The 25,985-nt window shown below is 44.6% G+C and overlaps 2 protein-coding genes across 6 annotated transcripts in view; both read left to right on the top strand.

Annotated features, from left to right (window-relative positions):
• The window catches only part of LOC117094361 (UDP-glucuronosyltransferase 1-6), a 135,759-nt gene extending 132,585 nt beyond the window's left edge, over positions 1-3,174 (top strand). For 3 of the 5 annotated variants that reach the window (XM_033229829.1, XM_033229825.1, XM_033229826.1), the window contains exon 5: positions 2,149-3,174. In XM_033229829.1, the coding sequence (XP_033085720.1) occupies positions 2,149-2,446 (298 nt within the window). In that variant the 3' untranslated portion in view covers positions 2,447-3,174. The remainder of the gene's footprint in view (positions 1-2,148) is intronic. The other 2 variants (XM_033229828.1, XM_033229827.1) reach the window with 2 other exon arrangements.
• Positions 3,175-6,547: 3,373 nt separating this feature from the next.
• MROH2A (maestro heat like repeat family member 2A) overlaps positions 6,548-25,985 on the top strand; it is a 62,206-nt gene continuing 42,768 nt past the window's right edge. The window contains exons 1-10 of the mRNA XM_033229824.1: positions 6,548-6,655; positions 6,873-7,054; positions 17,796-17,927; positions 18,151-18,313; positions 21,194-21,292; positions 22,070-22,221; positions 22,768-22,911; positions 23,918-24,010; positions 24,231-24,309; positions 24,444-24,557. Of these exons, the coding sequence (XP_033085715.1) occupies positions 6,562-6,655; positions 6,873-7,054; positions 17,796-17,927; positions 18,151-18,313; positions 21,194-21,292; positions 22,070-22,221; positions 22,768-22,911; positions 23,918-24,010; positions 24,231-24,309; positions 24,444-24,557 (1,252 nt within the window). The 5' untranslated portion in view covers positions 6,548-6,561. The remainder of the gene's footprint in view (positions 6,656-6,872; positions 7,055-17,795; positions 17,928-18,150; positions 18,314-21,193; positions 21,293-22,069; positions 22,222-22,767; positions 22,912-23,917; positions 24,011-24,230; positions 24,310-24,443; positions 24,558-25,985) is intronic.

The raw sequence follows: 25,985 nt of genomic DNA, 5'->3' as shown, positions 1-25,985 counted from the left end.
AAACCCTATCTCTACCAAAAATAAAAAATAAAAAAATTAGCCAGGCATGGTGGTGTGTGCCTGTAATCCCAGCTATCTGGGAGGCTGAGGCAGGAAAATCACTTGAATCTGAGAGGTGGAGGTTGCTGTGAGCAGAGATTGCGCCACTCCCCTCCAGCCTGGGTGACAGAGTTAGACTCCGTCTTATTAAAAAAAAAAAAAAGAAGGTTCCAAGAAAATCCATCTTAAGGTTTATGTAAAAGGAAGATGGTATTGAACATGATTTATGGTCAAATACTAATATTACATTATAACAATGTTTCCAAATAACATTACAGATATGTTTAAAGACGGTGTTCTTGCATTGCTGTAAAGAAATACTCAAGACTGGATAATTTATAAAGAAAAGAGGTTTCTTTGGCTTGTGGTTCTGCAGGCTATACAGGAAGCATAGTGCTGACATCATCTGGCTGCTGAGGGAGCCTCAGGGAGATTTTGCTCATGGCAGAAGGCAATGCGGGAGCTTGCATGTCACATGGCAAAAGCAGGAGTGAGAGGGAGTTGGGGGAAAGGTGTCACATGCTTTTTAATAACCAACTCCCATAAAAACTCGTGAGAACTCACTATCAGGAAGACAGCACTAAGCCACAAGGGATCCGACCCCATGATCCAAACACCTCCCACCAGGCCCCATCTCCAGCATTGGGGATTACAATTCAACATGAGATCTGAATGTGGACAAATATCCAAACTATATTAGTCAACAGTGATCATAATTAGTCCGAATAGGAGTGTCTTTTTTTTTTCTTTCTTTTCCCTTTTCTTTTCTACTTCCTCCTCCTTTTCCCTCTCCTCTTCAGCCTCCTCTTCATTCCTCTAGCACCAAGGGTTGAAGCACCTAACCTGTTTTGGATTGAGATGTTCTGTTGGGGCTATTAACACTGTCCAGAATAAACAGAAATCCATTTTGCACTAAGTGGCTGCACAGACACAGCCTCATGCTAAATCTAGCACCCAGATAGTTTAATGTTTCAATGACTGAATTACAAATATATCATCACCTTGGATTTGGCACTTACAAATGACTTTTACCTTGGCAAGAGGTGGTTGTTTACAAGTTCAAATAGGAGACTATTCATAATTTCTGACATGACCTTTTCCTTTCTTTATTTTACTGTATGAAAGTATAATGAAATTTCTCACAAAAATGTCACTTAAAAGAAAAGAAGAAAAGTAGGAAGCAAGGTTAAAATATTTCTAAAATATAATTTTGGGCCTTCTTTTTTTCCCTTCCTCCCTCTCTCCCTCCCTCCTTCCCTCTCTCCCTCTCTTCCTCCCCCCTTCCCTCTCTCCCTCTCTTCCTCCCCCCTTCCCTCTCTCCCTCTCTTCCTCCCTTCCTCCCTTCCTTGCTTCCTTCCCTCCTTCTCTTCCTTTTTTTTCAAGAGATCAAGAACATTTATTAAGAATAAGGGGCCGGGCGTGGTGGCTCAAGCCTGTAATCCCAGCACTTTGGGAGGCCGAGACGGGCAGATCACGAGGTCAGGAGATCGAGACCATCCTGGCAAACATGGTGAAACCCCATCTCTACTAAAAAATACAAAAAAACTAGCCGGGTGAGGTGGCGGCTGCCTGTAGTCCCAGCTACTTGGGAGGCTGAGGCAGGAGAATGGCGTGAACCCGAGAGGCGGAGCTTGCAGTGAGCTGAGATCCGGCCACTGCACTCCAGCCTGGGCGCAGAGCGAGACTCCGTCTCAAAAAAAAAAAAAAAAGAATAAGGTTCTTAATTATAATCTTTCAGGTTATAATAGTAACACAGCCTGGGCAGCACAGTAAGACCCTGTTTCTACAAAAAAGTTTCAAACTTCGCCAGACATAGTGGTGCATGACTGTAATTCCAGCTACTCTGGAGGCTGAGGCAGGAGGATGGCTTGAGCCCAGGAGTTGGAGCCTGCAGTGAGCCATGATTGTGCCACTGCACTCCAGCCTGGGCAACAGGGCAAGACTCTGTATCTAAAAACAACAACAACAACAACAACAACAATAATAGAAACAGGTTTCCTTTCCCAAGTTTGGAAAATCTGGTAGTCTTCCTAGGCAGCAACAAGCATAAAGAGAGGATTGTTCATACCACAGGTGTTCCAGGCATAACGGAACTGTCTTTGTGTTTAGCTACAAGGAGAACATCATGCACCTCTCCAGCCTTCACAAGGACCGCCCGGTGGAGCCGCTAGACCTGGCCGTGTTCTGGGTGGAGTTTGTGATGAGGCACAAGGGCGCACCACACCTGCGCCCCGCAGCCCATGACCTCACCTGGTACCAGTACCATTCCTTGGACGTAATCGGTTTCCTCCTGGCCATCGTGCTGACAGTGGCCTTCATTGCCTTTAAATGTTGTGCCTATGGCTACCGGAAATGCTTCGGGAAAAAAGGGCGAGTTAAGAAAGCCCACAAATCCAAGACCCATTGAGAAGTTGGTGGGAAATAAGGTAAAATTTTGAACCATTCCCTAGTCAGTTCCAAACTTGAAAACAGAATCAGTGTTAAATACATTTTATTCTTAAGGAAATACTTTGCATAAATTAATCAGCCCCAGAGTGCTTTAGAAAACTATCTTAAATAAAAATAATAGAATCACTAGTCAGTAAAGATATTTGAATATGTATTGTGCCCCCTCTGGTGTCTTCAATCAGGATGACACGTGCCATCTTTCAGAGGATGTGCAGACAGGCTGACATTCTACATGCCTTTTCTTACTCAGAAACATGACCTGTTTGGGAGTGCAGGATTCAAAGGTGGTCCCACTGCTGCCCCTATTGCAAATGACAGTTTTAATCTTACCTATTGGCTTCTGAGGATGGTTGCAGTTGATCCTTAACCAATAATGGTTGGTTCTCATCTCTGTCCGTGCTTCATAGGTTCCCGCTTGTGTGTTTAAAGAGGAGAAACTTTGTACCTTTAGAGCATAGGTGAAATGAGTGAATGGCTTGGAGTGCACTGAGAACAGCATATGATCTATTGCTTTGGGGAAAAAGAATGATGCTGTAAAATTGATGGGTGGTGTATTTGAGAAGATAATCATTGCTTATGTCAAATGGAGCTGAATTTGATAAAAACCCAAAATATAGTGATGAAGTGCTGGGCAAGTGTATTTTTTTCTTATGTTTCCTGCAACTAAATAAATTTATATAAATTATATTTAAGTGTTTTCTCTTCATTGGTGTTGCATTTATTTATTATTAAGGTGCGTTTTCTAATTACAAAGGTAATGCATGATTATGACAGAAGGTTTGGAAAATATAGAGGTTCACACACACATGCCCTCATTGCGTGCATACATATAAATGCATGAGAAAAGAAAAATAGCCAGTAATCACATTGCCCAGAAATAACCCCAGTTACAATTGTGGCAGATACACATACTTATAAATACTGCAGAAATATCAAGTATACCTAGTATTTGCTAACACTCTTCTACTCTGTCATGAAGATTCATCCAAGGTGTTTTTGTATAATTAATTCATTTTCGGTGGCCAAGCAGTATTCTATTTCATGGATATACCAGGATTTATTTAACCACAACTTCTGGTTGGATTCACTTTTATTATTTTGTTTAAAAAAAAAAAAAAAGGTTGGGTACAGTGGCCCACGCCTATAATACCAACACTTTGAGAGGCTGAGGTGGGTGGATCACCTAAGATCGGGAGTTTGAGACCAGCCTGGCCAATATGGTGAAACCCCATCTCTACTAAAAATACAAAAAATTAGCCAGGTGTCATCGCCAGCACCTGTAATCCCAGCTACTCGGGAGGCTGAGTTCAAGGACAACTGCTTGAACTGGGGTGGGGGGTGGGGGTTGTTGGAGGGGCAGAGGTTGCAAATCACACCACTGCACTCCAGCCTGGATGACAGAGCGAGACTGTCACAAACAAACAAACAAAACAAACCTCACTGGGCATCCTAGTAGCTAAGTCTTTCCACACATTCATGATTATTTCTGTTGGAAAGTGCTTTAGAACAAATTGCTAGTTGTCTCAGTCTGGGTTCCCCTGAGATAAGGATTCAAGGGCCAGGAGTTTACTTAGGAAGTAAAGGAAACACTGATAGAGGAGTGGTAGAGTGAGAAGGGGTGATGGCCATCAACAACCGGCTCTCTTCTGGGCAATTGGAGCTTAATCCTGCTGGGTGACTCTGGGAGCCAGTGGAGAAAAGACACCCTAGACTTATCCCAATGAGGAGCACGGCTGTTGGGTGTTTGAATACTTGCCTCCTCAGTGATCAAGACATACTCCCAGGTAGTAGTAATTTCTCTGCACTTCCATTTGGCCACAAAGGGGGCTCTGAACGTCAGAGAGAGCTGATGAGAAAAACACACACCCTTGTGACTGAAGAGGTGCCACGGGGGATCTGTGTGGGGCACCACCTGCAGTGCTACCCTGGGCAGATAGCTTGAGAAATCCCCACACTGCATCCCCAAACTGTTACTATCAGTGTGTGAGGGAGACAGGTTCCCACACCCTCATTAGCACAAAGTACTATCCTGAAAAAGAAAGCCTGTCAGTTTGATAGGAGAAAAGCAGGATCTTCTTTACAATGTGCTTTTATTATTGTTATTATTAGAGGTTGCATTTCTTTTCAAGCTGATGAGCCGTCTGTGTTTAGTTTTTGGAGGATACCCTTTGCCCACTTTGCTACTGAAGTGTATTACCCTGAGGATTTGGTAAGAGTGCTTATTGCATTCACCAGAATGTACTGTATTTTCTCTACTTTTTTTTTTTTTGCCTTGTTTTACTTTTTTGTTTTGTATTACAAGCAAGGTTTTAAATTTGTAAGCTTCAAATTGGAGCTGGGGTGGTGCACAGAGTGAATATTTCAGCTGGTTCCCTGACCCCAGCTCCATCTCCTTCCCGAGGCAGTGGCTGGAGCACATTCTGCCCACTATTTCCCTCTCTACATCCTTTAGGCTGTGCAGTGACCCCTCAACTACGTTCACCCTCCTAAAAAGCCCTTCCTAGTCCACCCGGGGCCCATCTCCCAGCCTCACTGCCCCTGGCTCCTTGACGCCCCGACCTCTCTCAAGGGACCCCAAGCTGCTGTGAGCTCCAGCCAGCTCATGCTCATTTGCACCTTCGTGTCTGTAGCGCTGAGGCACTCTTGTTTACAAGTGTGAGAACCCAATTCAAGATACCACCTCAAAACTTAATGACTGAAAACAACCGATTATTGTCATTGACAAGTGTATGAGTCACCTGTCCTGACCACACCTCCCCAACCAGGGCTCTCATGACTGTGTTCCCCTGGGACTTGGTTGTAAGCCATCCCCATTTCTACCATCTCCCTTTCCCAAACAGGCCCCTGTACTTCAGCACACACATGTGAGTAACAGATACGTTGATTGGCAACGTGATGTGGAGTTTTCACCCCAGAGTCCTGTGCACTCTTCAAAGCCCTGGGTTGATAGAGACTCAGGGAGGCAGTTGGATCTCAAAGTTCCAAGGGTCTGGGATCTAACGGTGATAGTTCTAGTGAAACCCTCCCACCCTGCCAGGAGGCCCATTCCTGTAAGGAACATGACTGAAGAGCCCAACTGTCTCACTTTGACAACCAATTCTGCCATTTGCATTTCCATTGATGTGTATTGGGCAAAGAGCGAAGCTTTTTCTTGTGGTTAGTTTCTGTTTAATCCAGAAGAGGACCCTAAGGAAAGGTCAGTATTTAGGTCCCAGAGTAGCTGTTTAAAATCCTTTAAAGGAAAAGGGAATATGGGATAGTAAAGGGCCGTGGAATGGATCTTTGAGGATCAAGGAACTTGGGACAGGAGGAGAAATGATCTGAGAGTCTTGATTCCACCATCTTGACATCTGTGTTGGTGTTTCTCAATTTTTAAGAAGCTGTGGATATTGAGAAAACTCCTTAAAGGAGTTACGAGAGATGCTGATATGGATTTCTCATTAGCCGTTAATTACCAGTGTCTAGAAGAGAGGGAGAGAAGGCTCTATTAAACCAAGGATATTATCTATTGCTGTGTAACAAATTATCATAAACTCAGTGGCTTAAAAGAACATCCATTGATTATCTTACGGTTCCATGGGCCAGGAGTCTGGGCATGGCTTTCCTTGGTCTTTTGTTTAGGGTCTCAGAGCCTGCAGTCCTTTCCGGAGTTCAGCTTCCTCTTTCAAGCTCATGTGCTTATTGGAGAATTCAGTTTCTTATGGTTGTAGGACTGAGTCCCTCAGTTCCTTGCTACATGGCCCTCACCACAGGCAGTTTGCATCATGGCTGTTTACTTTTGAAGGCCAGTAGAATGTTTCTTTTTAATCTGCTAAGAGGGACTGTCATGCGGCATAATGTGATCATGGGAATGACATCCCACCACCTTTGCCATATGATGTAATCCACTCGAGAGAGGGTCACCCATCACCTTTGCCATATTCTATTGGTTAGAAGGCAGTCACAGGTTACACCCACACACCCTCAAGGGGATGGCTTTATTGAAGGTTATGGGTCATTGGGGTCATCCTAGGGTGTGTTGTCACACCCTGTACTTTACAAATTCTGTTGATCTCAAAAGAGCTTGAGGAAGAAATGACGGAAGCCATTACAGAAGCAGCAGTAGACTCGAGTGAGGAGGTGTCAGAGGAAAGAGACGACCTGGGGACTTTTGAATCAGATAACAGTGGTAAGAATGTCATCCACATCTCTGCTTTCCTGCCCCATCTCAGACAGTAACTCTTTAGGTCTCCGTAGGCCTAGGTCTCCCTTTCTCCATCTGCACAGTGGACATCACTCCACCCATGAAGCTGGAGCTGCGCAGGTGGAGGCAAGGCCAGGGACACAAAGGCACCTCCTGTCATGGTCATTTCCACACTGCACCTGGGTGGCCTTTGTTTTCATAGGTACCTTTCAACAAGTCATGAACCTCCTGGACATCATTGACAGTGAATCGGCAAGGACAGACACAACAGAGGCAGGCCTTGACATGCGGAAGACCCTGGCCTCGGTGATAATCACGGAGAAGGCTACCACTGAGCCTTCTGTGGTGATAAACACTCTCATCCGCTGCCTGCAGGTGTCAGAGGTAGGGCCACCTGACCCACTGGGCTCAGCCACCTTTAGCTGTGTGTGCATCCATCCACCACCCAACACATAGTTAGTGACTCTTAGAGATGTGGTGCATGGTACTGTGATACAGAGATGGGCAAGACTGTGAGGTACTTACTCTCTGAGGACCAAATGGGACCTGGGATGTTCATAAGTTTTAAAAGTTCCCTTGTATTCTGACACAGTGGATTTGGGAGCCATTGTTCTAGAGCACATGAGCTGAGTTGCAAAGATGTTGAGCCAGTGGGCATGGGAGAGTAAAGATACACCAGACACAGGGTGCAGGGATGTTTGCCTAGTGGGGAGATGCTTAGCTGGGTTAGGGGGCTGGGGAAGAGGATGTTGGAGGGAGTGATACAAAGTGCAACCAGAGGCCATGGTGGATTTGTACAGACAAGGTTTGCATCACCTTGTACCAGACAAGGTTTTGGACTAGACAGGGTTTTGACTAGAGCTGATCCAAACCTTGCTGGGCCCCAACCCCAGAGTTTCTGATTCAGTAAGTCTGGGGTGGAGCCTGAACTTCTAACAAGTTCCCAGGTGATGCTGAGGCTGATCTGGAGAGCATACTTTGAGAACTGTTGGATTTTAGACTACCCTTTTATCTTGGAGTGGGTAGCAAAGGGGTGGTATGAGCAGAGGAGCTTATTTACAAAAAGCTTTATTATTTTTGTTGGATTCGGATTTGCATTTGCATTTTCCCCCTTTTATTTTTAGTTGACACATAATAATTGTACATATTTATAGAATACAAAGTGATATTTCAGAACATGTATACAATGTGTAATGACCGAATCGGGGTAATTAGTATATCCATCACTGCAAACATTTATCATTTCTTTGTGCTGCAAGCATTCAAAACGGTTTCTTCTAGTTTTTTGAAAATATACAATCAATCATTGTTAATTATATTCATAACCTACAGTGCTATAGAACACGAGAACTTATTCCTTCTCTCCCGCTGTAATTTTGTATCTTTTAATCAACTTCTCCCTATCCTGCCCTGATCCTACCTTTCCCATATCCTAATACCGAAATTCTACTCTTGACTTCTATGAGCTCACCATTTTTGTAGCTCCCATATATGAGTGAGAACATGGGGTATTTATCTATTTGTGCCTGACTTGTTTCACTTGACATAATGTCCTCCAGTTTCATTCATGTTACTGTGAATGACAGGGTTTCATTCTTTTTTATGGTTGAATAATATTCCATTGTCTGTATATGCCACATTTTATTTATCCCTTCATCCACTGATGGGCACTTAGGTTGATTCCATATCTTGGCTATTGTGAATAGTATTGCAATAAACATGCAAATGCAACTATCTTTCCGATATATTATTGTGAGGTATGCTCTTTCTATACCCAGCTTGTTGAGTTTTTAAAAAAAAAAATCATAAAGGGTTGTTGAATTTATCAAATACTTTTTCAGCATATATTGAAATGATCATATGATTGTTGTTCATGGCTCTGTTAATGTGATGTATCACATTTATTGAATTGTGTGTATTGGACCATCCTTACATCCTTGGGATGAATCCCACTTGATCATGGTGAATGATCTTTTCATTGTGTTGTTGAATTCAGTTTGCTAATCTTTTGTTGAGGATTTCTACGTCTATGTTCATCACAGATATTGGCCTGTAGTTTTCTTTTCTTGTTGTATTCTTGTCTGGTTTTTGTATCAGGGTAATGCTGGCCTTGTAGTATGAGTTTGGAAGTATTCCCTCCTTATCAATATTTTTTTTGAATGGTTTGAGTAGAATTGGTATTTTTTTTAATTTAATGTTTGGTAGAATTCAGCAGTGAATCCATCCAGTCTTGAGCTTTTCTTTGATGAGAAACTATTCCTGTCTCAATCTCATTATTCAATATTGGTTCATTGGAGTTTTCTATTTCCTCATTGTTCAATCTTGGTAGGCTGTATGTGTCCAGGAATTTGTTTCCTATAGGTTTTCAAATTTGTTGGCATGTAGTTGTTCATAACTCTAATAACTCTAATAATTCTTTGTATTTCTTTTATTTATTTATTTTGGTGACAGAGTCTCATGCTGTTGCCCAGGCTGGAGTGAAGTGGCGCAGTCTCAGCTCACTGCAACCTCTGCCTTCCAGGTTCAAGCAATTCTCCTGCCTCAGCCTCCCAAGCAGCTGGGATTACAGGCACGTACTACCATGCCCAGCTAATTTTTGTATTTTTGGTAGAGATGGGATTTTGCCATGTCAACCAGGCTGGTCTCAAACTCCTGACCTCAAGTAATCTGCCCACTTCAGCCTCCCAAATTTCCAGGATTACAGATGTGAGTGCTGAGATTACGGACATGAGCCAGTGTGCCCAGCCAGTTATTTGTATTTCTGCCAGTCTCAGTTATGTCTTCTTTGATTTCTGATTTTACTTATTTGGGTCTTCACTCTTTTTTTTACTCTAGCTAAATGTTTATCAATTTTGTTTATTTTTTCAAAAACTCAACTTTTCTTTTTTTTTTTTTTTTTTTTTTGAGGCGGAGTCTCGCTCTGTCGCCCGGACTGGAGTGCAGTGGCCGGATCTCAGCTCACCGCAAGCTCCGCCTCCCGGGTTTACGCCATTCTCCTGCCTCAGCCTCCCGAGTAGCTGGGACTACAGGCGCCCGCCGCCTCGCCCGGCTAGTTTTTTTGTATTTTTAGTAGGGACGGGGTTTCACCGTGTTCGCCAGGATGGTCTCGATCTCCTGACCTCGTGATCCGCCCGTCTCGGCCTCCCAAAGTGCTGGGATTACAGGCTTGAGCCACCGCGCCCGGCCTCAACTTTTCTTTTGTTCCTCTGTATTGTTTTATTAGTCTTGATTTTGTTTATTTCTGCACTGATCTCTTGTCCTTATTCAAATTTTGGGTTTGGTATATTCTTGCTTTTTTAGTTCCTTAATGTGTATCATTAGGTTGCTTATTTGAATTCTTTCTACTTTTTTGATGTTGGCTTTTATTACCATAAACTTCCCTGTTAGTACTGCTTTTGCTGTATCCAATAGATTTTTGTATGTTAGATTTCTGTTTCCATTCGTTTCAAGAAAATTTTAAATTTTTAATTTCTTTATTGACCCAATGGTCATCCAGCAATATATTGCATAATTTCTATGTGTTTGTGTATTTTCCAAAGTTTTTGTGGTTGATTTCTAGTTGTATTCCATTGTGGTCAGAAAAAGTAATATGATTTATACTTTTATGAATTTGTTGAGACTTGTTTTGTGGCCCAAGATATGTTATATTCTGGAGAATATTCCATGTGCTGATGAGAAGAATGTGCATTCTGCAGCCATTGGATGAAGTGTTCTGTAAATGTCATTTAAACCTGTTTGATCTAGTGTATATTTTAACTGTGATGTTTCTTCATTGATTTTCTGTCTGAAAAATCAGTCCATTACTGAGAATGTGGTGTTTAAGTCCCCTACCATTATTGTATTGCAGTATATCTCTCCCTTTATATGTATTAATGCTTGATTTATGTACTTTGAAGCTCCTGTGTTGGGTGCATAGATATTTATAGTTATTATATCCTCTTGCTGAATTGACCCCTTTATCATTATATAGTGATCTTCTTTGTCTCTTTTTTATAGTCTTTGATTTGTAGTCTATTTTATCTGATGTAAGTATTGTTATTTCTGCTCTTTTTTGGTTTCCAGTTGTATGGAATATCTTTTTCCATCTTTTGTTGGCGTGTAGTTGTTCATAACTCTAATAACTCTAATAATTCTTTGTATTTCTTTTATTTATTTATTTTGGTGACAGAGTCTCATGCTGTTACCCAGGCTGGAGTGAAGTGGTGCAATCTCAGGTCACTGCAACCTTCATTTTCAGTCTGTGTGTCTTTATAGGTGAAGTGGGTTTCCTGCTGGCAGTGTATAGTTGGGTCTTTGTTTCTTTATCTGTTCAGCCACTCTTTATCTTATACTTGGAGAGCTGAATTCATTTACATTCAGTGTTATTATTGATAAGTAAAGACTTGTTACTGCCATTATGTTGTTTGCTTTCTGGTTGTTTTGTAATTCCTCTCTTCCGTTCTTTCATACTGTTTTTCTTGTTGGTTCAGGAATTGTTTTTCTGGTAGTATGTTTTAGATAATTGATTTTTACTTTTAGTGAGTATATTATAGGATGTTGCATTGTGGTTAGCACAAGGGTTGCTAAAAATATCTTATACATATAACAAGTTATTTTAAAGAGATGACAATTTATCTGAGATCACAAAGCAAAAATAGGAACAAGAAAAAATTTAAAAGCCTGCATTTAATAACTCCATCGCTTCCACATTTGACTTCATATCAACTCAATTTACATCTTTTTATATTGCCTCTCTTCATCTCTTCACAAGTTGATACAGGTATTATTATGTTCAATTATTGTTTCTGTTGAAACAATCATATTGTTTTCAATAGCTTTCAATGCATTTCTAGAGTTTCAAGTGGATTACCCACGATTATGGCGTTAGAGTATTCTGAGTTTGCCCATGTACTTAATTTTACCAGTGATTTTGCACCTTCAAACATTATCTTTTTTCACATTAGTGTTTTCTTCCTTCAGACTGAAAAACTCCTGGCATTTCTGGTGGTGGTAAATTCTCTCAAATTCTATTCATCTTGGAAATACTTTGTTTCTCCTTCATATTTTAAGGATAGCTTTGCTGGATGCAGTATTTTTGGACAGCAGTGTGTTTTACTTTAATATTTTGAAAATGTCATCTTACTCCCTCTTGGCCTGTATGGTTTCCATTGAGAAGTCTGTTGTCAGATGAATTGGAGTTCCTTTTTATGTTATCTGTTTCTTTTCTCTTGCCGCTTTTAGAATCCTCTTCTTGTCCTGTCAAACTCTTTAAGAGTTTGATTATAACATGCCTTGGAGAAATCTTATTTGGGCTGAATCTTTTTGTTGTTCTCTGACATTCCTATACTTGGATATTAATCTCTTTCTCAGGTTTTGGACAGGTTTCCATTATTATTGCTTTGAATAAGCTTTCTACCTCCTGTTCAACTCCCTCTGGAACACCAGTCATTCTTGAATTTGATCATTTGAGGTACTTTTCTATATCTTGTAAGTAATCTTCATTCTTTTATATTTTTTAAATTGTTTTTCCTCTGTGTATTTTCAAATAGCCTGTCTTTGAGCTCACTGATTCTTACCTCTACTTGATTCATTCTACTATTGACAGCCTTTAATGATGTTTTCAATTTAGTACATTTATTTCTCAGTTTTAAGACTTCTGTTTGAGTTTTAAAAATTATTTCAATCTCCTTGTTACATTTCCCTGATAAATTTCTGAACTGATTTTTTTTTTTTGTATGATATGGGAGATCACTGAATTTTCTTAAAACTTCTACTTTGAATTCTTGGTCAGAGAGTTCACAAATGACCATCTCATTAGGGTCAGTCATGGTTTTTTGCTTTGTCCATTTTGGAAGGTCATGATTCCCTGTTTGCTATTGTTTCTTGTGGATGTATGTCTGTGTCTTTGATTTGAAGGATTATTTATTTATTTGCATTCTCTGTCTGGCTTGTTCTGATTTTAATTGATATATTTGTTTAGAGATTCTCTGTAATTTACCTGTTGACTTTTTTTTCTTTCCCTGCCAGGTCGTTGCCTCCTTTATGGTACCACATGGCTTCATAAGCCCAGGCTTCCTTTGGTTCCCATAAACAATCAGAATGCCACCTGTCCCAAAATGAGGGAGGTCCTAAGGAGGATATCCCAGTAGTGTTGGAAGGCTGGCTAGGGGTTCATGGCAAGGGAACCTGTGGAATGAACCTCATACAGCACGGTGCTGCTGAACAGCCACTCTTACTTGGTATCTCCTTTGGCTGAGTTACAGAGCATAGTTTCAAGGGATGCTGATGATAGTCCCACCTCCTCTCTTTGTCTTTGGCTGTCCTCAGGGGTATTTCTCTTTTCAGGCATTCCTGATGCTTCTCATAGGTTGAGACAGGAACAGGTCTCCTGCCAGGAAAGCCAAGATTTTCAGGAAACTGGTTGTCCACTTTGATCTTTATCTAACTTTTTCCAGTATAGAAACCATAAGTCAGGGAAATTTTGCATGGGCTTCATGCCGGGCAAATTGGGAGGAGGGGCATCATGGATATAGAAGTCCCATTCTCTTACAGTTTGGTCAGAGGTTTTTCTCTTCTCTGTGGCCCCAGTAACTACCTTATTCTCCATTTTGGGTTTTAGAAATTGCTGATGATAATCTTGTTGCTGTACATTTGTTTTTGGCTTTCTATGTGTGTGTGGCAGGGGGCGTTGGAGTGGGGAGTAGGGAGTGAAGCCAGTTTTTTTCTGTGCCACCGTTTTGGAACTGGAAGCCCCTGATTTTTATTATTTCTTCTGCTAGTTTTGGACTTGGTTTGTTGTTGTTTTTCTAGTTCCTTGATGTGTATCGTTAGGTTGTTTAATTGAAATCTTTCTACTTTTTTAATATTGGCATTTATTGCTATACTCTTCCATCTTAGTAGTGTTTTTGCTGCATCCCGTAGGTTTTGGTATGTTGTATTTTTTATTTTCATTAGTTTCAAGAAAATTTTAAGTTTCCTCTTTAATTTATTCATTGGTTGTTCAGGAACGTGTTTAATTTTCAAGTATTTCTACAGTTTCCAAAGTTCCTCTTGTTATTGATTTCTAGTTTTATTCCATTGTGGTCTGAGAAGAAGCTTGATATGATTTCATTTAAAATTTTTTGTTGAGATTTTATTTTGTGACCTAACATATAGTCCATTCTGGAGAATGTTCCGTGTGCTAATGAGAAGAATGTGTATTCTGCAGCTGTTGAATGAAATCTTCTGTAAAAGTGTCTGTTACATCCATTTGGTCTTTAGTGCAGTTTAAGTGTGATGTTTCTTTTATGAACTTCTGTCTGGATAATTTGTTTAACATTGAAAGTGGGGTGTTGAAGTTCCAAAATATTGTAGTCTCTCTCTTTAGCTCTAATAATATTTCCTTTATATATCTGGGTACACTGGTGTTGGGTGCATATGTATTTAAAATTGTTATATCCTCTTGCTGAATTGACCCTTTTATCATTATATACTGACCATCTTTGTCTCTTTTTATGTTTTTTGACTTAAAAGCTATTTTGTCTGATAGAAGCAATAGAAGCATAGCCACTCTTACCTGCTTTTGGTTTTCATTTGCATGGAATACCATTTTCCTTCCATTTACTTTCAGACTACATGGATCTTTACGGGCAAAGAGTTTTGTGTAGGAAGCATACAGTTGGGCCTTGTTTTTTGTTGTTGTTGTTTTAATCAATTCAGTCATTCTATATCCTTTAATTGGGGCATTTAAACTCTTTATATTCAAGATTGTTTTTGGTATATGAGGACTTACTCCTGTCATTTTGTTAACTATTTTCTGATTGTTTTGTTAACCTTTGTTTCTTTCTTCCTCTCTTACTTATTTTTGTGGTTTGGTGGTTTTCTGTAGTAATAATGTTTGCTTCTTTCCTCCTCATTTGTGTGTATCATTTATCTTTGTCATCTACTCTACATGAGACAGTGAGATTTATACTTTTGTGTGTTTTCCTGATGATAGATATCATTATTTGACTTCCAGATGTACAACGCTATTAGATATTTGTTGTAGGATCAGTCTAATGGTGATAAATCCTTCAGTTTTTGCTTGCCTTGGAATGACCTTACTTCCCTTACATGTCTTAAAAATAGCTTTGCTGGGTATAGTATTCTCATCTAACCTTGTATTTCAGCACTTTGAAGATATCATCCCATTCTCTCCTGGTCTATAAGGTTTCTGTGGAGAAATGTGCTGATCCAGTGTAAAAGCTCTTGATTGTATTTTTAATTTTTTATTGAATTCTTCATTCCAAGATTTCTTTTTTTATATCTATGTGTTGAAATTCTTATTCAGATCATGAATTTTTTTCAATTTATTTATTTGTATTGCCTGTCTGTTTTCTTGTATCTCACTGAGTTTATGTCAGATCAGTATTTTAGATTTCTTTTTAGGCATTACATAAACTTTTATTTTTCTGGTAGTCTGTTACTGGAGAATTGTTGAGTTCCTTTGAAAGCATTATGTTTTCTTGCTTTTTCATTTTTCTTATGTCCCTATGTTGATAACTATTACACATTTGGTATAATAGTTGCTTTTTCCCATTTTATGGAATAGCTGTCATAGAAAAAGACTTTTTCCTGTAGACATACCTACAATGTTGGCTGGATAGGCTGCTTTGGCCTTGGTTCTGGGTGTGTGAAGAGATGTAGTCCTTGTACAATTTCTTCAGCTGTCATTAACATCAGCCGTGTCTGTGAGTTCCAGCAGTTATTTGTGCAGGCTGAGAGTGGTTTTGCTGGGGACAGGGATGCCAGGTGAATCAGTCCTTGGGCCCCTTGGGGACACATGCAAACACACAGTGGCTATGATGCTAGAGGAGATGGGTTCACAGACAGTGGTGGCCGTGGGCCTGGGCAGGCTGTTCTTCAGGTCCCTGGGTGGTGTGCATGAACATGTGTGGTGTGCAGGCTGATTCTTGGGCCCCATCTGGTTGCCAGTGGTGGTGGTGGTGGTAGATTCTGGGCAGGTAAGTCCTTAGACCCTGTCATTTTTGGGGCAGGATCATTACTTCAACATAGGAATTTTTAGGGTACGTGATTCAATCTGTAACAGTTGTTTTGCATTTAAAAAGCATGCTGATGGACAGCTTGTTTACTCTCTCTAGGAATTGGTTAGCTCTGGGAGGAGTAGTCTCTCTAGGGTCAGCAAGGACCCAGGTGTCAAAGCATCAGGAAATGAAGAAAATAAGAAACCATGATTAACACACAGGTCTTAATCAGTCATCAGTGGCAGTAAACAGACAATAAACAAATGGGCACATTTTTAAAATTAACATGCATCAAATATTTTATTTACTCCTTAACTAGTTAAGGAACCAGTAAGATTTTAAAAGCTGTTCAAATAACAATTTTACCTGTGCTTTACCAGACAAAATCCATTTGCACTGCCATGAACAGGAATCATTTTCATTACTATGGAGGAAACATATGCATTGTTACCAGTTTTCTAGGATTTAACTTTTTCCCCTACAGAGATGTAAAGTAGCCTTGGCAATCACAGATGCACACTCTACAGAATCCAGTCATTCCACAGCATCTGCCAGACAGAACCAAGCTCAGTTCTGGAAGGCCGCTCAGTGATTGCTTTTGTTATTTCCAAGTCTTTGACAATTTTTCTCTTGTGACTATAAATATTCTCCGAAGATTATTCTTGATCACAAAAAAAGGCTGATCTTCTTATAATTTGCCTGGCTATTTGTATAGGGTGCAGTAAGAGTGTTGATTAAGCATTATAGGCAACAGGCTTTATTGTGGTTTCTATGGAAAGAAACTGGTGAGGTAGGGTAAGAAGGCTTAGAATTAGCTGGTTTGAATATTCTCAGTGGAGAATATTCACAAGGCCACAGGCCTCCTTGAGTGTACTGTGAAAATCTAGACCCTGCATTCTCAATGGGGTGATATTGCCCCCAATAAGTAAAACTAGTTCTTGGGGGACAAAGAAAATTTTACTTTTTCATGTATAAAGCATGGATATGCATAACACACACACACACACACACGGCACTAAAGTCTCATTGGGGTGTGATTAGGAAAAAAGTCTAAATGTCCTTGGGAGTAATAATGATAATAATAATAATAATAATAAAGATTGAGAAACACTGGTCTTGAGCCACATAGTACTGAGCAGCTACTAAGGCCACATCATTATTTTCTGGGAGCTGTCATAGGAATTTCTGACTGGAGTTTTACAAATTACTATTTGCTATCCCAAAAGTAGGAAACCAAGACCAAGACTCCCTGTACTGGATTTCACCAGTAGAACTTACACATTTGGGTGAATTCCTCTCTTCTTAAGGTCCCCAAATTTGCTAAGGTTTCTGGACTGTTGGGAGGGAACTCCCTACCACCAGAGGTAGCAGGACATTTTTTCCTGAGGACATTGCAGGCTGTGGCCCCATGTAGAAAGTAACCCTCATTCCTTAAGAGTGGCTTGTCATGCCTGATTAAAAAGTGTGACATTTTTTCCTGAGGGCATTGCAGGCTGTGGCCCCACGTAGAAAGTAACCCTCATTCCTTAAGAGTGGCTTGTCATGCCTGATTAAAAAGTATGACATTTTTCCCTGAGGGCTTTGCAGGCAGTGGCCCCACGTAGAAAGTAACCCTCATTCCTTAAGAGTGGCTTATCATGCCTGATTAAAAAGTATTCTCAAATACGACCCTCCAGGTGTGATCTGGGATGTGCAATCCATCTGCCCAATCCCGTCCTAAACCAGGTCATTTTCAGTGGTGATAAGGAATTGGAAGAGAGTAAGAGGCAATTTTCCTGGGCCCACAGACTCCCTCAACAGGGCAAAGGCAAGGTGAGCCTGCCTTCTTGGGCTTTCAAGATGGCCAGTGCCCCATGCATAGAGAACCTTGTGTGTTGATCACTTAACACCTGCCTTGCCAGATATTTACTGAAATCAGGGGCAGGAATACAGATACGCAAGTTGTATTGACAGGGCCAGTGGGATGAGAAGGGCAGGAGAAGGGAAGCAGGAGGATTTAGAAATGGAGGAATGGGGATCTAATATTTGTGTGTTTAGAGGCTGGTGGTTTGGGTGTAGGGAAGGAGGACAGTGGGAGAGAGAGGCAGTAGACTTGTGCTGGGGACAGGGTGAGGTCCATCCCACCCACCGTACTGATTTCCCAGATTTCCACCCGGCGCAAGGTCAACATTTACAACATCCTCCAGGAGATCATCCAGCAGGAGGGAGAGCTGGAGGAACAGTGTGTGCAGAGGCTGGTGGCCATCGCCTCCAAGGAGATGAGGGAGATCCCAGAGGTAGGACCCCAGGCTCCATTGGTGCCTTCCCTCTGCCAACCCAGGAGCTGGGCCACTGGGGGCCTGGCCCAGGATGCCCACAGCCCCGTGCAGTTACCTCTCAGAGCAGGGGTAAGGCTGAGCCCAAGGGAGCTAGGAGGGATGGAGAGAGCCTGGGGTAGGAGGGTTTTCCTGGAGGCCCGGCTGGTGGTGGTGCCATATGTCCCTCTCCCATCCCCTGCAGATGGAGGGCTATATGAAGGCAGAGGTGGCCAGTGACACACTGGTGGCTCTGTCCCGAAACCACTTCAGCTTGGTCATGTACGAGCTTCAGCACCACCTCAAGCCCCTCAACCTCACTGATGAATTTGTCATCATCACACTGGCCAAGCTGGCCAATGGCAATGGTAGGGGCTTGAGGGCCCTCAGCCTGGCCCAGTGCGCCCTCCCGGTCTCTGCCTCTCCCTGCCCCTCCCATCTGTCCCTATGTTCACCTCCTCCCCTTCCCTTTCATTTCTCTCTTTTTCCCTCTAAAATTTCTTCGTTTTGTCTCTGCAGTCACTTTGTCTCTTAGCTATTAAGATTCTGTGTGTTTCTGTCTCTCATCCTTCTTCCCCCCTCTCCTGTCTCCCCTTCACCTGCACTGTTCTGTCTTTCCATCTCTCTTTTTAAATTTCCTTCCTTCCTTCCTCCTTCCTTTCTTTTTTATTGCCTGCTTTACTTACTCCTTCCCCTCCCCATTTCTTTTTCCCCTTCCTTCCTTCCTCCTTTCCTCCCTCCCACCCTTCCTTCCTCCCCTTTTCTTCTTTCCTTCCTTCCTTCCTTTCCTTTCTTCCTTCCTCCTTCATTTCCTTTTTTATTGTCTGTCTTACTAACTCTTCCCCTCCCTCTTTCTTTTTCTCCTTCCTTCCTTCCTTTCCTCCTTTCTTTCTTCCTCCATCCCTCCCTTCCTCCCTTCCTCCATCCCTCCCTTCCTCTCTTCCTCCATCCCTCCCTTCCTCCATCTCTTCCTCCCTCCCACCCTTTCTTCCTCCCCTTTCTTCCTTCCTTCTTTCCTTCCTTCCCTCCTTCCTTCATTCCTTCCACCCTCTCTGTGTGTTTCTGCCTCTCATCCTTCTTCCCCTCTCTCTCCTGTATCCCCTCCACCTGCATTGTTCTGTCTTTCCATCTCTCTTTTTAAATTTCCTTCCTTCCTTCCTCCTTCTGCTCCTTTTTAATTGCCTGCCTTACTTACTCCTTCCCCTCCCTCCTCCTTTCTTTTTCTCCTTCCTTCCTTCCTTCCTTCCTTCCCTGCCTCCCTCCCTCTCTTCTTTCCTTCCTTCCTTCCTTCCTTCCTTCCTTCCTTCCTTCTTTCCATCTCCATCCTCCCTCCCTTCCTTTCATCCCAGAAGCATGCATTGAGCTCCTACTCCACGCAGGCCTTGTGGCAGGTACCTGGCCACTACAATAAGTAAGACACACATGGCTCCTGTGCTCAGAAAGGACCAACAGGCAAACAAGGAAATAGATGTTTATAACATGAGGTGACGGGCATGAAGAGAACAGCCAGATGGGCATTTGAGATCTGGCTAAGGGAGGGACCCCATCTCTGCAGCCTTTCGTGAGGTAGCGATATTTCAGCTAAGACCTGAAGGCAGAGAGGAGGACGTCCGTGTGAAGCATGGGATGGGGAGAACATTCCACAGGGAGAGAACATTGCAGAGGCTCTGGGGCAGAGAAGAGCTTGGATTCTCTGAAGAGCTGAGAAGTGGCTGTGGCTGGAGTTAAGGAGTGAGAGGAAGATGAGGGGGGAGTCAGGCAGGGCCTTGGGTACATCACCTGGGGCACTAGGAAGCTATCAAAGCATGTTAAGCTTCAGGGTCGCCTGGTGAATGTAGGTTCTGGGAAGGCCTTTCTGGCTGTTGCCTGGATGGAGAGGACTAGGAGGTGGGTACTTGTGCTGGTGGCTGGGCTGGGAAGCATGTGGTGAGGGGTGACAGGTGGGAAGGGGCTCTGAGACGGGACCTGCTGAGGGTGGGGGAAGGAGAGGACGCAGCAAGCCACTGGGAGCGTGTTGACCTCCTTTCCCGAGCTAGAAGTACTGAGAGTTAGGAGCTCAAGTGAAGAACTTCGAGCTGTGTGTGGAGCTCATGTTACCTGTGGGAGGCCCCAGGGGAGAGGCGGAGGGGGCAGTTGATTTGTGATGCAGAGTTCAGAGGGCAGGTCTGGGCTCGGCTTTGGTTCTTGGTGACCTCAGAGTGTAGGTGATGTTCAAAGTCATTGATACCGGGAGTGAAAGTAGAGAGAGGACCCAGCCCGGAGGGGTCCTGACATTGGCAAGGCTCAGGAGGAGTCGTAAGAGACAGCGTGGAGTGTGAGGCCTGGCACAGGGAGAACAATCTCAAGGGGTGGAGGCCCCCGAGATGCCCATCCTGCCAAGGGGTCCAGTCAGATGAGGCTGGAGGAGATGGAGTTGGAAGAGCTTCACGGCTTGCTGGGGATAAAAGCCTGGATGGAGTGGGAGGGGAGGAAGGGAAGGCAGGCCTGGAAAGAGGACAAGGGACAGCAGCGAGGGGGCCTGTTGGGTGCTCATGCCAGAGGCCCAGAAGAGAGGGACACGTGGATGACGCTGGAGGGAGGGGGCCCAGCCAGGGGAGTCATGTGGGTTCTATTATTATATTAGTATACATATATACAATCTCATTATTATGAAGTCTGAAGACGGCGGTGCACTCAGGGCGGGTGGAGCGGAGGGGCCTGCCTCCTGCCACAGGGTGGCCTGTTATGGCTCCTTTTCTTCCCATTCTCTGTGATTCCTTTCTCCATCTGCTCTTTTTCTCTGCTGGCCTCATGCCTTCTCTCAGTTTCTTGCTCTCACCTGCTGTTTCTCTGCTTCTGTGTTCACCCAAGAACGTCTGTGGGACACCTGAAGGAGGCTGGCCTGCATCCCGGAGGACGAATGCACTCTGGGAGCTGCTTCTTTCTGCTTCCTGCCCACCCTTCCCTGGGGCTCCTTTGTCCTCTCTTCACTCCCTCTCTCTGACCTCCTCTTCCTTCTCCTGGTCCTCTCTCTTGTTCCCTTTCTTCCCCTTTTGCCTGGCTTTCTTCCTTTGTCACCTGCTTCTAGCTCACATTTTAATGCTTTTCTGACTCCCAGACTATTTCCTGGGCCCCAGCCAAGGCAGAGGGCTAAGCCAGCTCTGGACTGTCAGGGGTTGGAGGTGGAGGGCAGCAGGGTTGTCCTCTCTGCCTTCTTCATGCTCACCCCCAGCCCCAACTCCCTGTAATGATCCCTCACAACCTCACAGTGTTTGAGTTCATGCCATACATGGGCATCACCCTGGTTACCATATTCACCATGCTGAGACTTGCCAATGAAGCCAAGATACGCCAGGCCATCTGTGGTGGTGAGTGTCCCACTTGGGCCTGCAGGTCTGGCTCCATCAGGGTGCCAGAGGGAGACTGCTGGGTAAGGAGCAGATGGAGGGGTTGTTGAAAAAGAAGTGCCCTGGTCATTTGTTCTCCAAAGAAGTTTGCTTAATCTTTTACTTTGTGTGGCCTCTGATTGGCTCCCTGGGGCACAAGAGGCTGAGACCTAGTGGGGGCCTTTTAGAAGATCCCAGCTTAGATGGAAGAAGCTGCTACTGTGACTCCATTTAACCTGTTTTGTAGTTAAGCACTTCAGGAGACCACAGAACAGCAATGAGCATTCACAAGAGAGGGAGATGGGGAAAACGGCTCCACGTGAAGCTTGACAGGGCCTGGTCTTAGATGCTGTTTCAATCTGATCACTTTGCCCCAGATTTTGATTACTTAATGTTCTTGTGGGCTTACAAAAAGTCCTAGTGCCTGAGAAAAAGAGGGCCACATGTGTTCACTGTTCACTGCCCTCTGACCTGGAATCCCCAGGATGTGGCAGAGTCATACTCCAGGTCTCGCCCTTGACCCCGTCTGTGTCCTTGAAGGAGAGAGACTCAGACACCCCTGAGTGCTCGGTTCTCGCACACACAGGCACGCAGGGTAAAGATGAAGGTGCTGTAGGGGGCTGGGAGGGCAGGGTGCAGCCTGCTCGCTATGGCAAGGCATGAGCACTCCTTCCGGGGAAGCTGGGCTGGGAAGACTTGGTTCTGCTTCCAGCCCCTCTGGAGCCAAGTGCATCCCCGCCCCCTCGTTGCCGTTGGTAGCCATGGAGACCTTCTGTGAGAGGGTGCAGTTTTATCTGAAGCACCTGGAGGAGAGCGTGTACCCCGTGATGACCGAGGAGCAATTTGCCCTGAAGGTGTTTCCCATGTATCGCTACTTTGTGATGGTGTGGCTGAGGCACCACAACCCCGAGGTGAGATGTGCCCCCTCTTAGGAGGGCCTGGTGGTCCCCAGGCCACAGCTCCCCAGCCTGTGGGGCCGGGAGGTGCTGAGAGACCATCAGGTCCAGCCTTACTCCCAGGACCCAGAGGGGAGTCAGGGCAGTGACCTGACTCATGGCAGAGCGGGGGAACTCATGGATGTTGAACAGCTGGGACCTAGGAGCCTCATTCATGAGGCCAGCCTTGATGAAGGTTGGTGATAATCCTGAGAGCACTTGTTACATGCTGGGCCCTCTACCAGCGTCTTACCCATGGGAGCTGTTTTCACACCCCTCTGTGATATAGGACTGTTTGACACATGCGGAAACTCAGGCACAGAGAGGTTAAGTACCTGCTCAAGGTCATGGGGCTGCTAAGTGGGAGGGACTCAAACCCAGCCGCCTGTGCACGAAAGGCCTTGCTCTGCTTCGGAGGCCCCTTCTGTCCTGTGTCCTTGGATTCTGTGGGTGGGGCTGAGGTCACTGGCCTTGCTGGAGGATCGTGAGACAATGAGTCCAAGAGCTGGTTTCCGGTGGCAGGTGAAGCTGGGGGTGATCAGGTCCCTGAAGCCCATGCTCGGCCTCCTCCTGCCTAACGATGACCTGCGGGAGCAGGTTTACGACTACATCCCCCTGCTGCTGGCGGAGTACCAGGGCAGCCTGGAGGCGCTCTTCATCACACAGGTGAGCGGCCAGGCAGCCATGGCTCTGGGCAGGAGGCTTAGGGAATTGGGGGCTCCCAAGTGTTTAAGGGGTATGAGTGGAAGCCGGGGGGATGTCAGATATTTTGACACTGTGTCAGCAACCTGACATCTGTGCCCTGTGAGGGGCATGGAGCCTGGCACCCATGGGAAATGAACACTGCCCTTCCGGGTGGAAGGGACCAGGTGCTGGTCCTGGAGGTCAGAAGTCCAAACTCAGGGTGTCGGCAGCGCTGTGCTCCTTCTGAAGGCTCTAAGGAAGCAAGCACTCTTGCCTCTTCCAGCTTCTGGTGGCCCCACGTGTTCTGTGACAGTGGTAGCATCACTCCGATTTCTCCCTTCCTCACTGTGTGGCCTTTCCCCATGTGCCCCTCTGTGTCCTCTTCCTACAAGGACACCTCCCCAAAATCCAGGATGATCTCACCTTGAGATCCTGACCTAATTCCATCACAAAGACCCTATTTCCAAATAAGTCACATTCTCAGGTTCTGGGCGAGCCTGAATTTTGGAAGGACACCAGTCAACTCAAGGCAGCCTTGGTAAAGGGGTGAGATGTGTGAGAGGGAGCCGTTGCAGTGTTCCGAGTGGAGCTGGGGCTGGGGCTGGTGCCCATGTACAGGGATCACTCATCTATAAGCAGGGTGTGGGTATCAGCTCTTAAAGCAAGGAGTGGAAAGGGATGTGACTGATTTAGGAGCCATTTGTAGATCATTCTGGCTCAAGAATGGGATTCACTTTTAGGTGAAGGAGGCCTCGAATGCCGCACTCAGCAGCCTAGTGCAGCACTTCCCAAGCCTTGACGTGGTTAGGAATGACCTGGGGGCTGGGTGAAATGCAGGCTTGGATTCAGCAGGACTGGGGTAGGGCCTGAGAGTCTGCATTTCTAATCAGTTCCCAGGGAATCCTGATGCTCAGTGGGTCGGTGAGCCCCTGAGTAGCAAGGGTCTGGAGTTTGACCTTGAGTTGGTAGGTCTGCCTATCCACTGCAGGTCTTGAGGCAGATCCTGGAAGTGTCAGTCATCACCAACACCCCCGTCCCCCAAATGCAGCTCCACACCATTTTCACAGAACTGCATGTCCAGGTGAGGCCTGCAAGCTCGGCTGGACAAGGGCAGTCTCTGGGTGGATCAGCAGGAAGCTGGTGGCGGGAGGTGGCCTGGCCCACAACTCACTCGTGTGCCTCCTGTATAGGATGGGGTATGAGGCTGTAATGCTCATGCAGCCCCAGGCATGGTCAGCTGAGCTGTCCCTGCACCTGTGTCTCTGTGATTTCCTCCACCCTCACTGCCCGTCCCTCCCCAGGTGTGCAACAAGGCCCCGGCCCAGCATCAGTACAGCAGCCAGAACCTGATGGAAATGGTGCACTGCTTCGTAGCCCTCGGTGAGGCTCTGCGGCAGGGTGCTCCCCGCCTGCCCCGAGGACTGCAGGGGGCCTCTAGGGGTCCCGGCCCCTCTGAGCGCTGGGCCTGCTCTGGACCCAGTGAGCATGACTAAAGCTGTGCTTCCACCCTGCAGCTCGCTCCTACCCCAAGGAGCTGATGAAGTTCTTCTTCAGCCAGATGGAGACAAACAAGGAGGCCGTCCGCGTGGGGACTCTGAATCTGATTAGGGCTATAGTGAGCGCAGATGGTGAGCAAGGCAGGGCGAGGGGGGTGGGGAGGGTGGGGTGGGGCGGGGCGGGGCGGGGCGGGTGGGGTAGGCAGGGTGGAGAACAAGGGAGGCAATTTTCATTCATGTCGGGGCATTGCCACTTCCTAGACCTACTGGGTGGGCCAAGAAAGCCAAGGTTCTTGGCTGCTTTTCGTTTTCTAAGCTTTAACCTAATCAGCACTGTGGCTTACCCTCCCCACGCCCAACCCTCTGAGTCGGAATTTCAAATTGTTAACCTGAATCCTCCTCCTAACCTCCAAAGCTCAATCAGCGGCAGGATATAAGGCCAAACTACACCACGTAGGCTTCACCTGAAGCCCTGTGGATTCAATGCGCAACCATAGTCTACACATCTGATTCTAATCCCTAAGCCCAAACTCCAAACCTAGCCCTGATATTTAAAGAGAACACCTGTCCCTCACCAAGGCACTAGCTCACACTGTGCCTTTGTGTGAATTTGAAGAAGGCCGCTGTTGGCAGCACGCAGCCCTACAGTACATAATGGTTAGAAGAGCATGGGCAGCTCCCACTCAGCCCTAAAGTCGGGTAGCTTTGTTCAGTGCACAAATTGGGCGACTGTATATAAAGGGACTTGTGCGGCCATTAAAACTTTCTCTTAAATGCACATTTAAGCAACAATGAAATCCTTTTTACCTATTCAATGAATAGAGATGATAAAGATAATGGCTAGAGTTCACCTGGCCATTTTTCTGTAAAAGGCCAGATAGTAAAAATATTTTTGGCTTTGCAGGCTGTATAGTCTTTGACAATTACTCAGCGCTACCATTGCAGACCAGAAACAGCTGTAGACTCCTAAGCACAGCTGGTTTTGCAAACTTGATTTACAAAAACAGGCTGTGGGTTATACTTTGCTTATCGCTAGTCTAGGGTGACGAGAAACCACCTGTGATACTTGACTGACAGAAGGTGTAAATCAATAAATGATTTGAGGTGCTTAGTTGGATAGGGACCAAAATTTGCACTCAACAATCCAACTTTTTGTCAACTGTCCAAAGGAAATAATTGCCCAAAAGTAATTGGACAAAGGTGCTCGTTAAAACATTGTATTAAAAGCAAAGTGTGAGAAACAGCCTAAATGTTTTTCTCTAGGGATTTTGTGGAATCATGGAGTATTATGCAGCAATTAAAAGGTTTGCAGTCAATCCACTTTTTTGTGGAAAAGCTGCCCTCTTTATATTAAGTGTAACAATACAATGTGGGGCAGTATTTATAGCATGACCTTAGTGATGTGGAAGAAATCTATGTTCATTTATGCATAAACAGGTCTGGAAGGACATAATCTATTAAGTGGTTATTTTTTATTTTAATTTTGCAATGAACCCATACTATTTTTTTCTGTCAGAGAAATTAGATCTTTTTTTTCTTTTTAATTTTACTCTAAGTTCT

The sequence above is a fragment of the Trachypithecus francoisi genome, unplaced genomic scaffold, assembly GCF_009764315.1.
Source record: "Trachypithecus francoisi isolate TF-2019V2 unplaced genomic scaffold, Tfra_2.0 Lachesis_group13, whole genome shotgun sequence".
Lineage (NCBI taxonomy): Eukaryota > Metazoa > Chordata > Mammalia > Primates > Cercopithecidae > Trachypithecus > Trachypithecus francoisi.
Note: the sequence above shows the minus strand (reverse complement) of the source record. Positions and strands in the feature narration are given on the sequence as shown.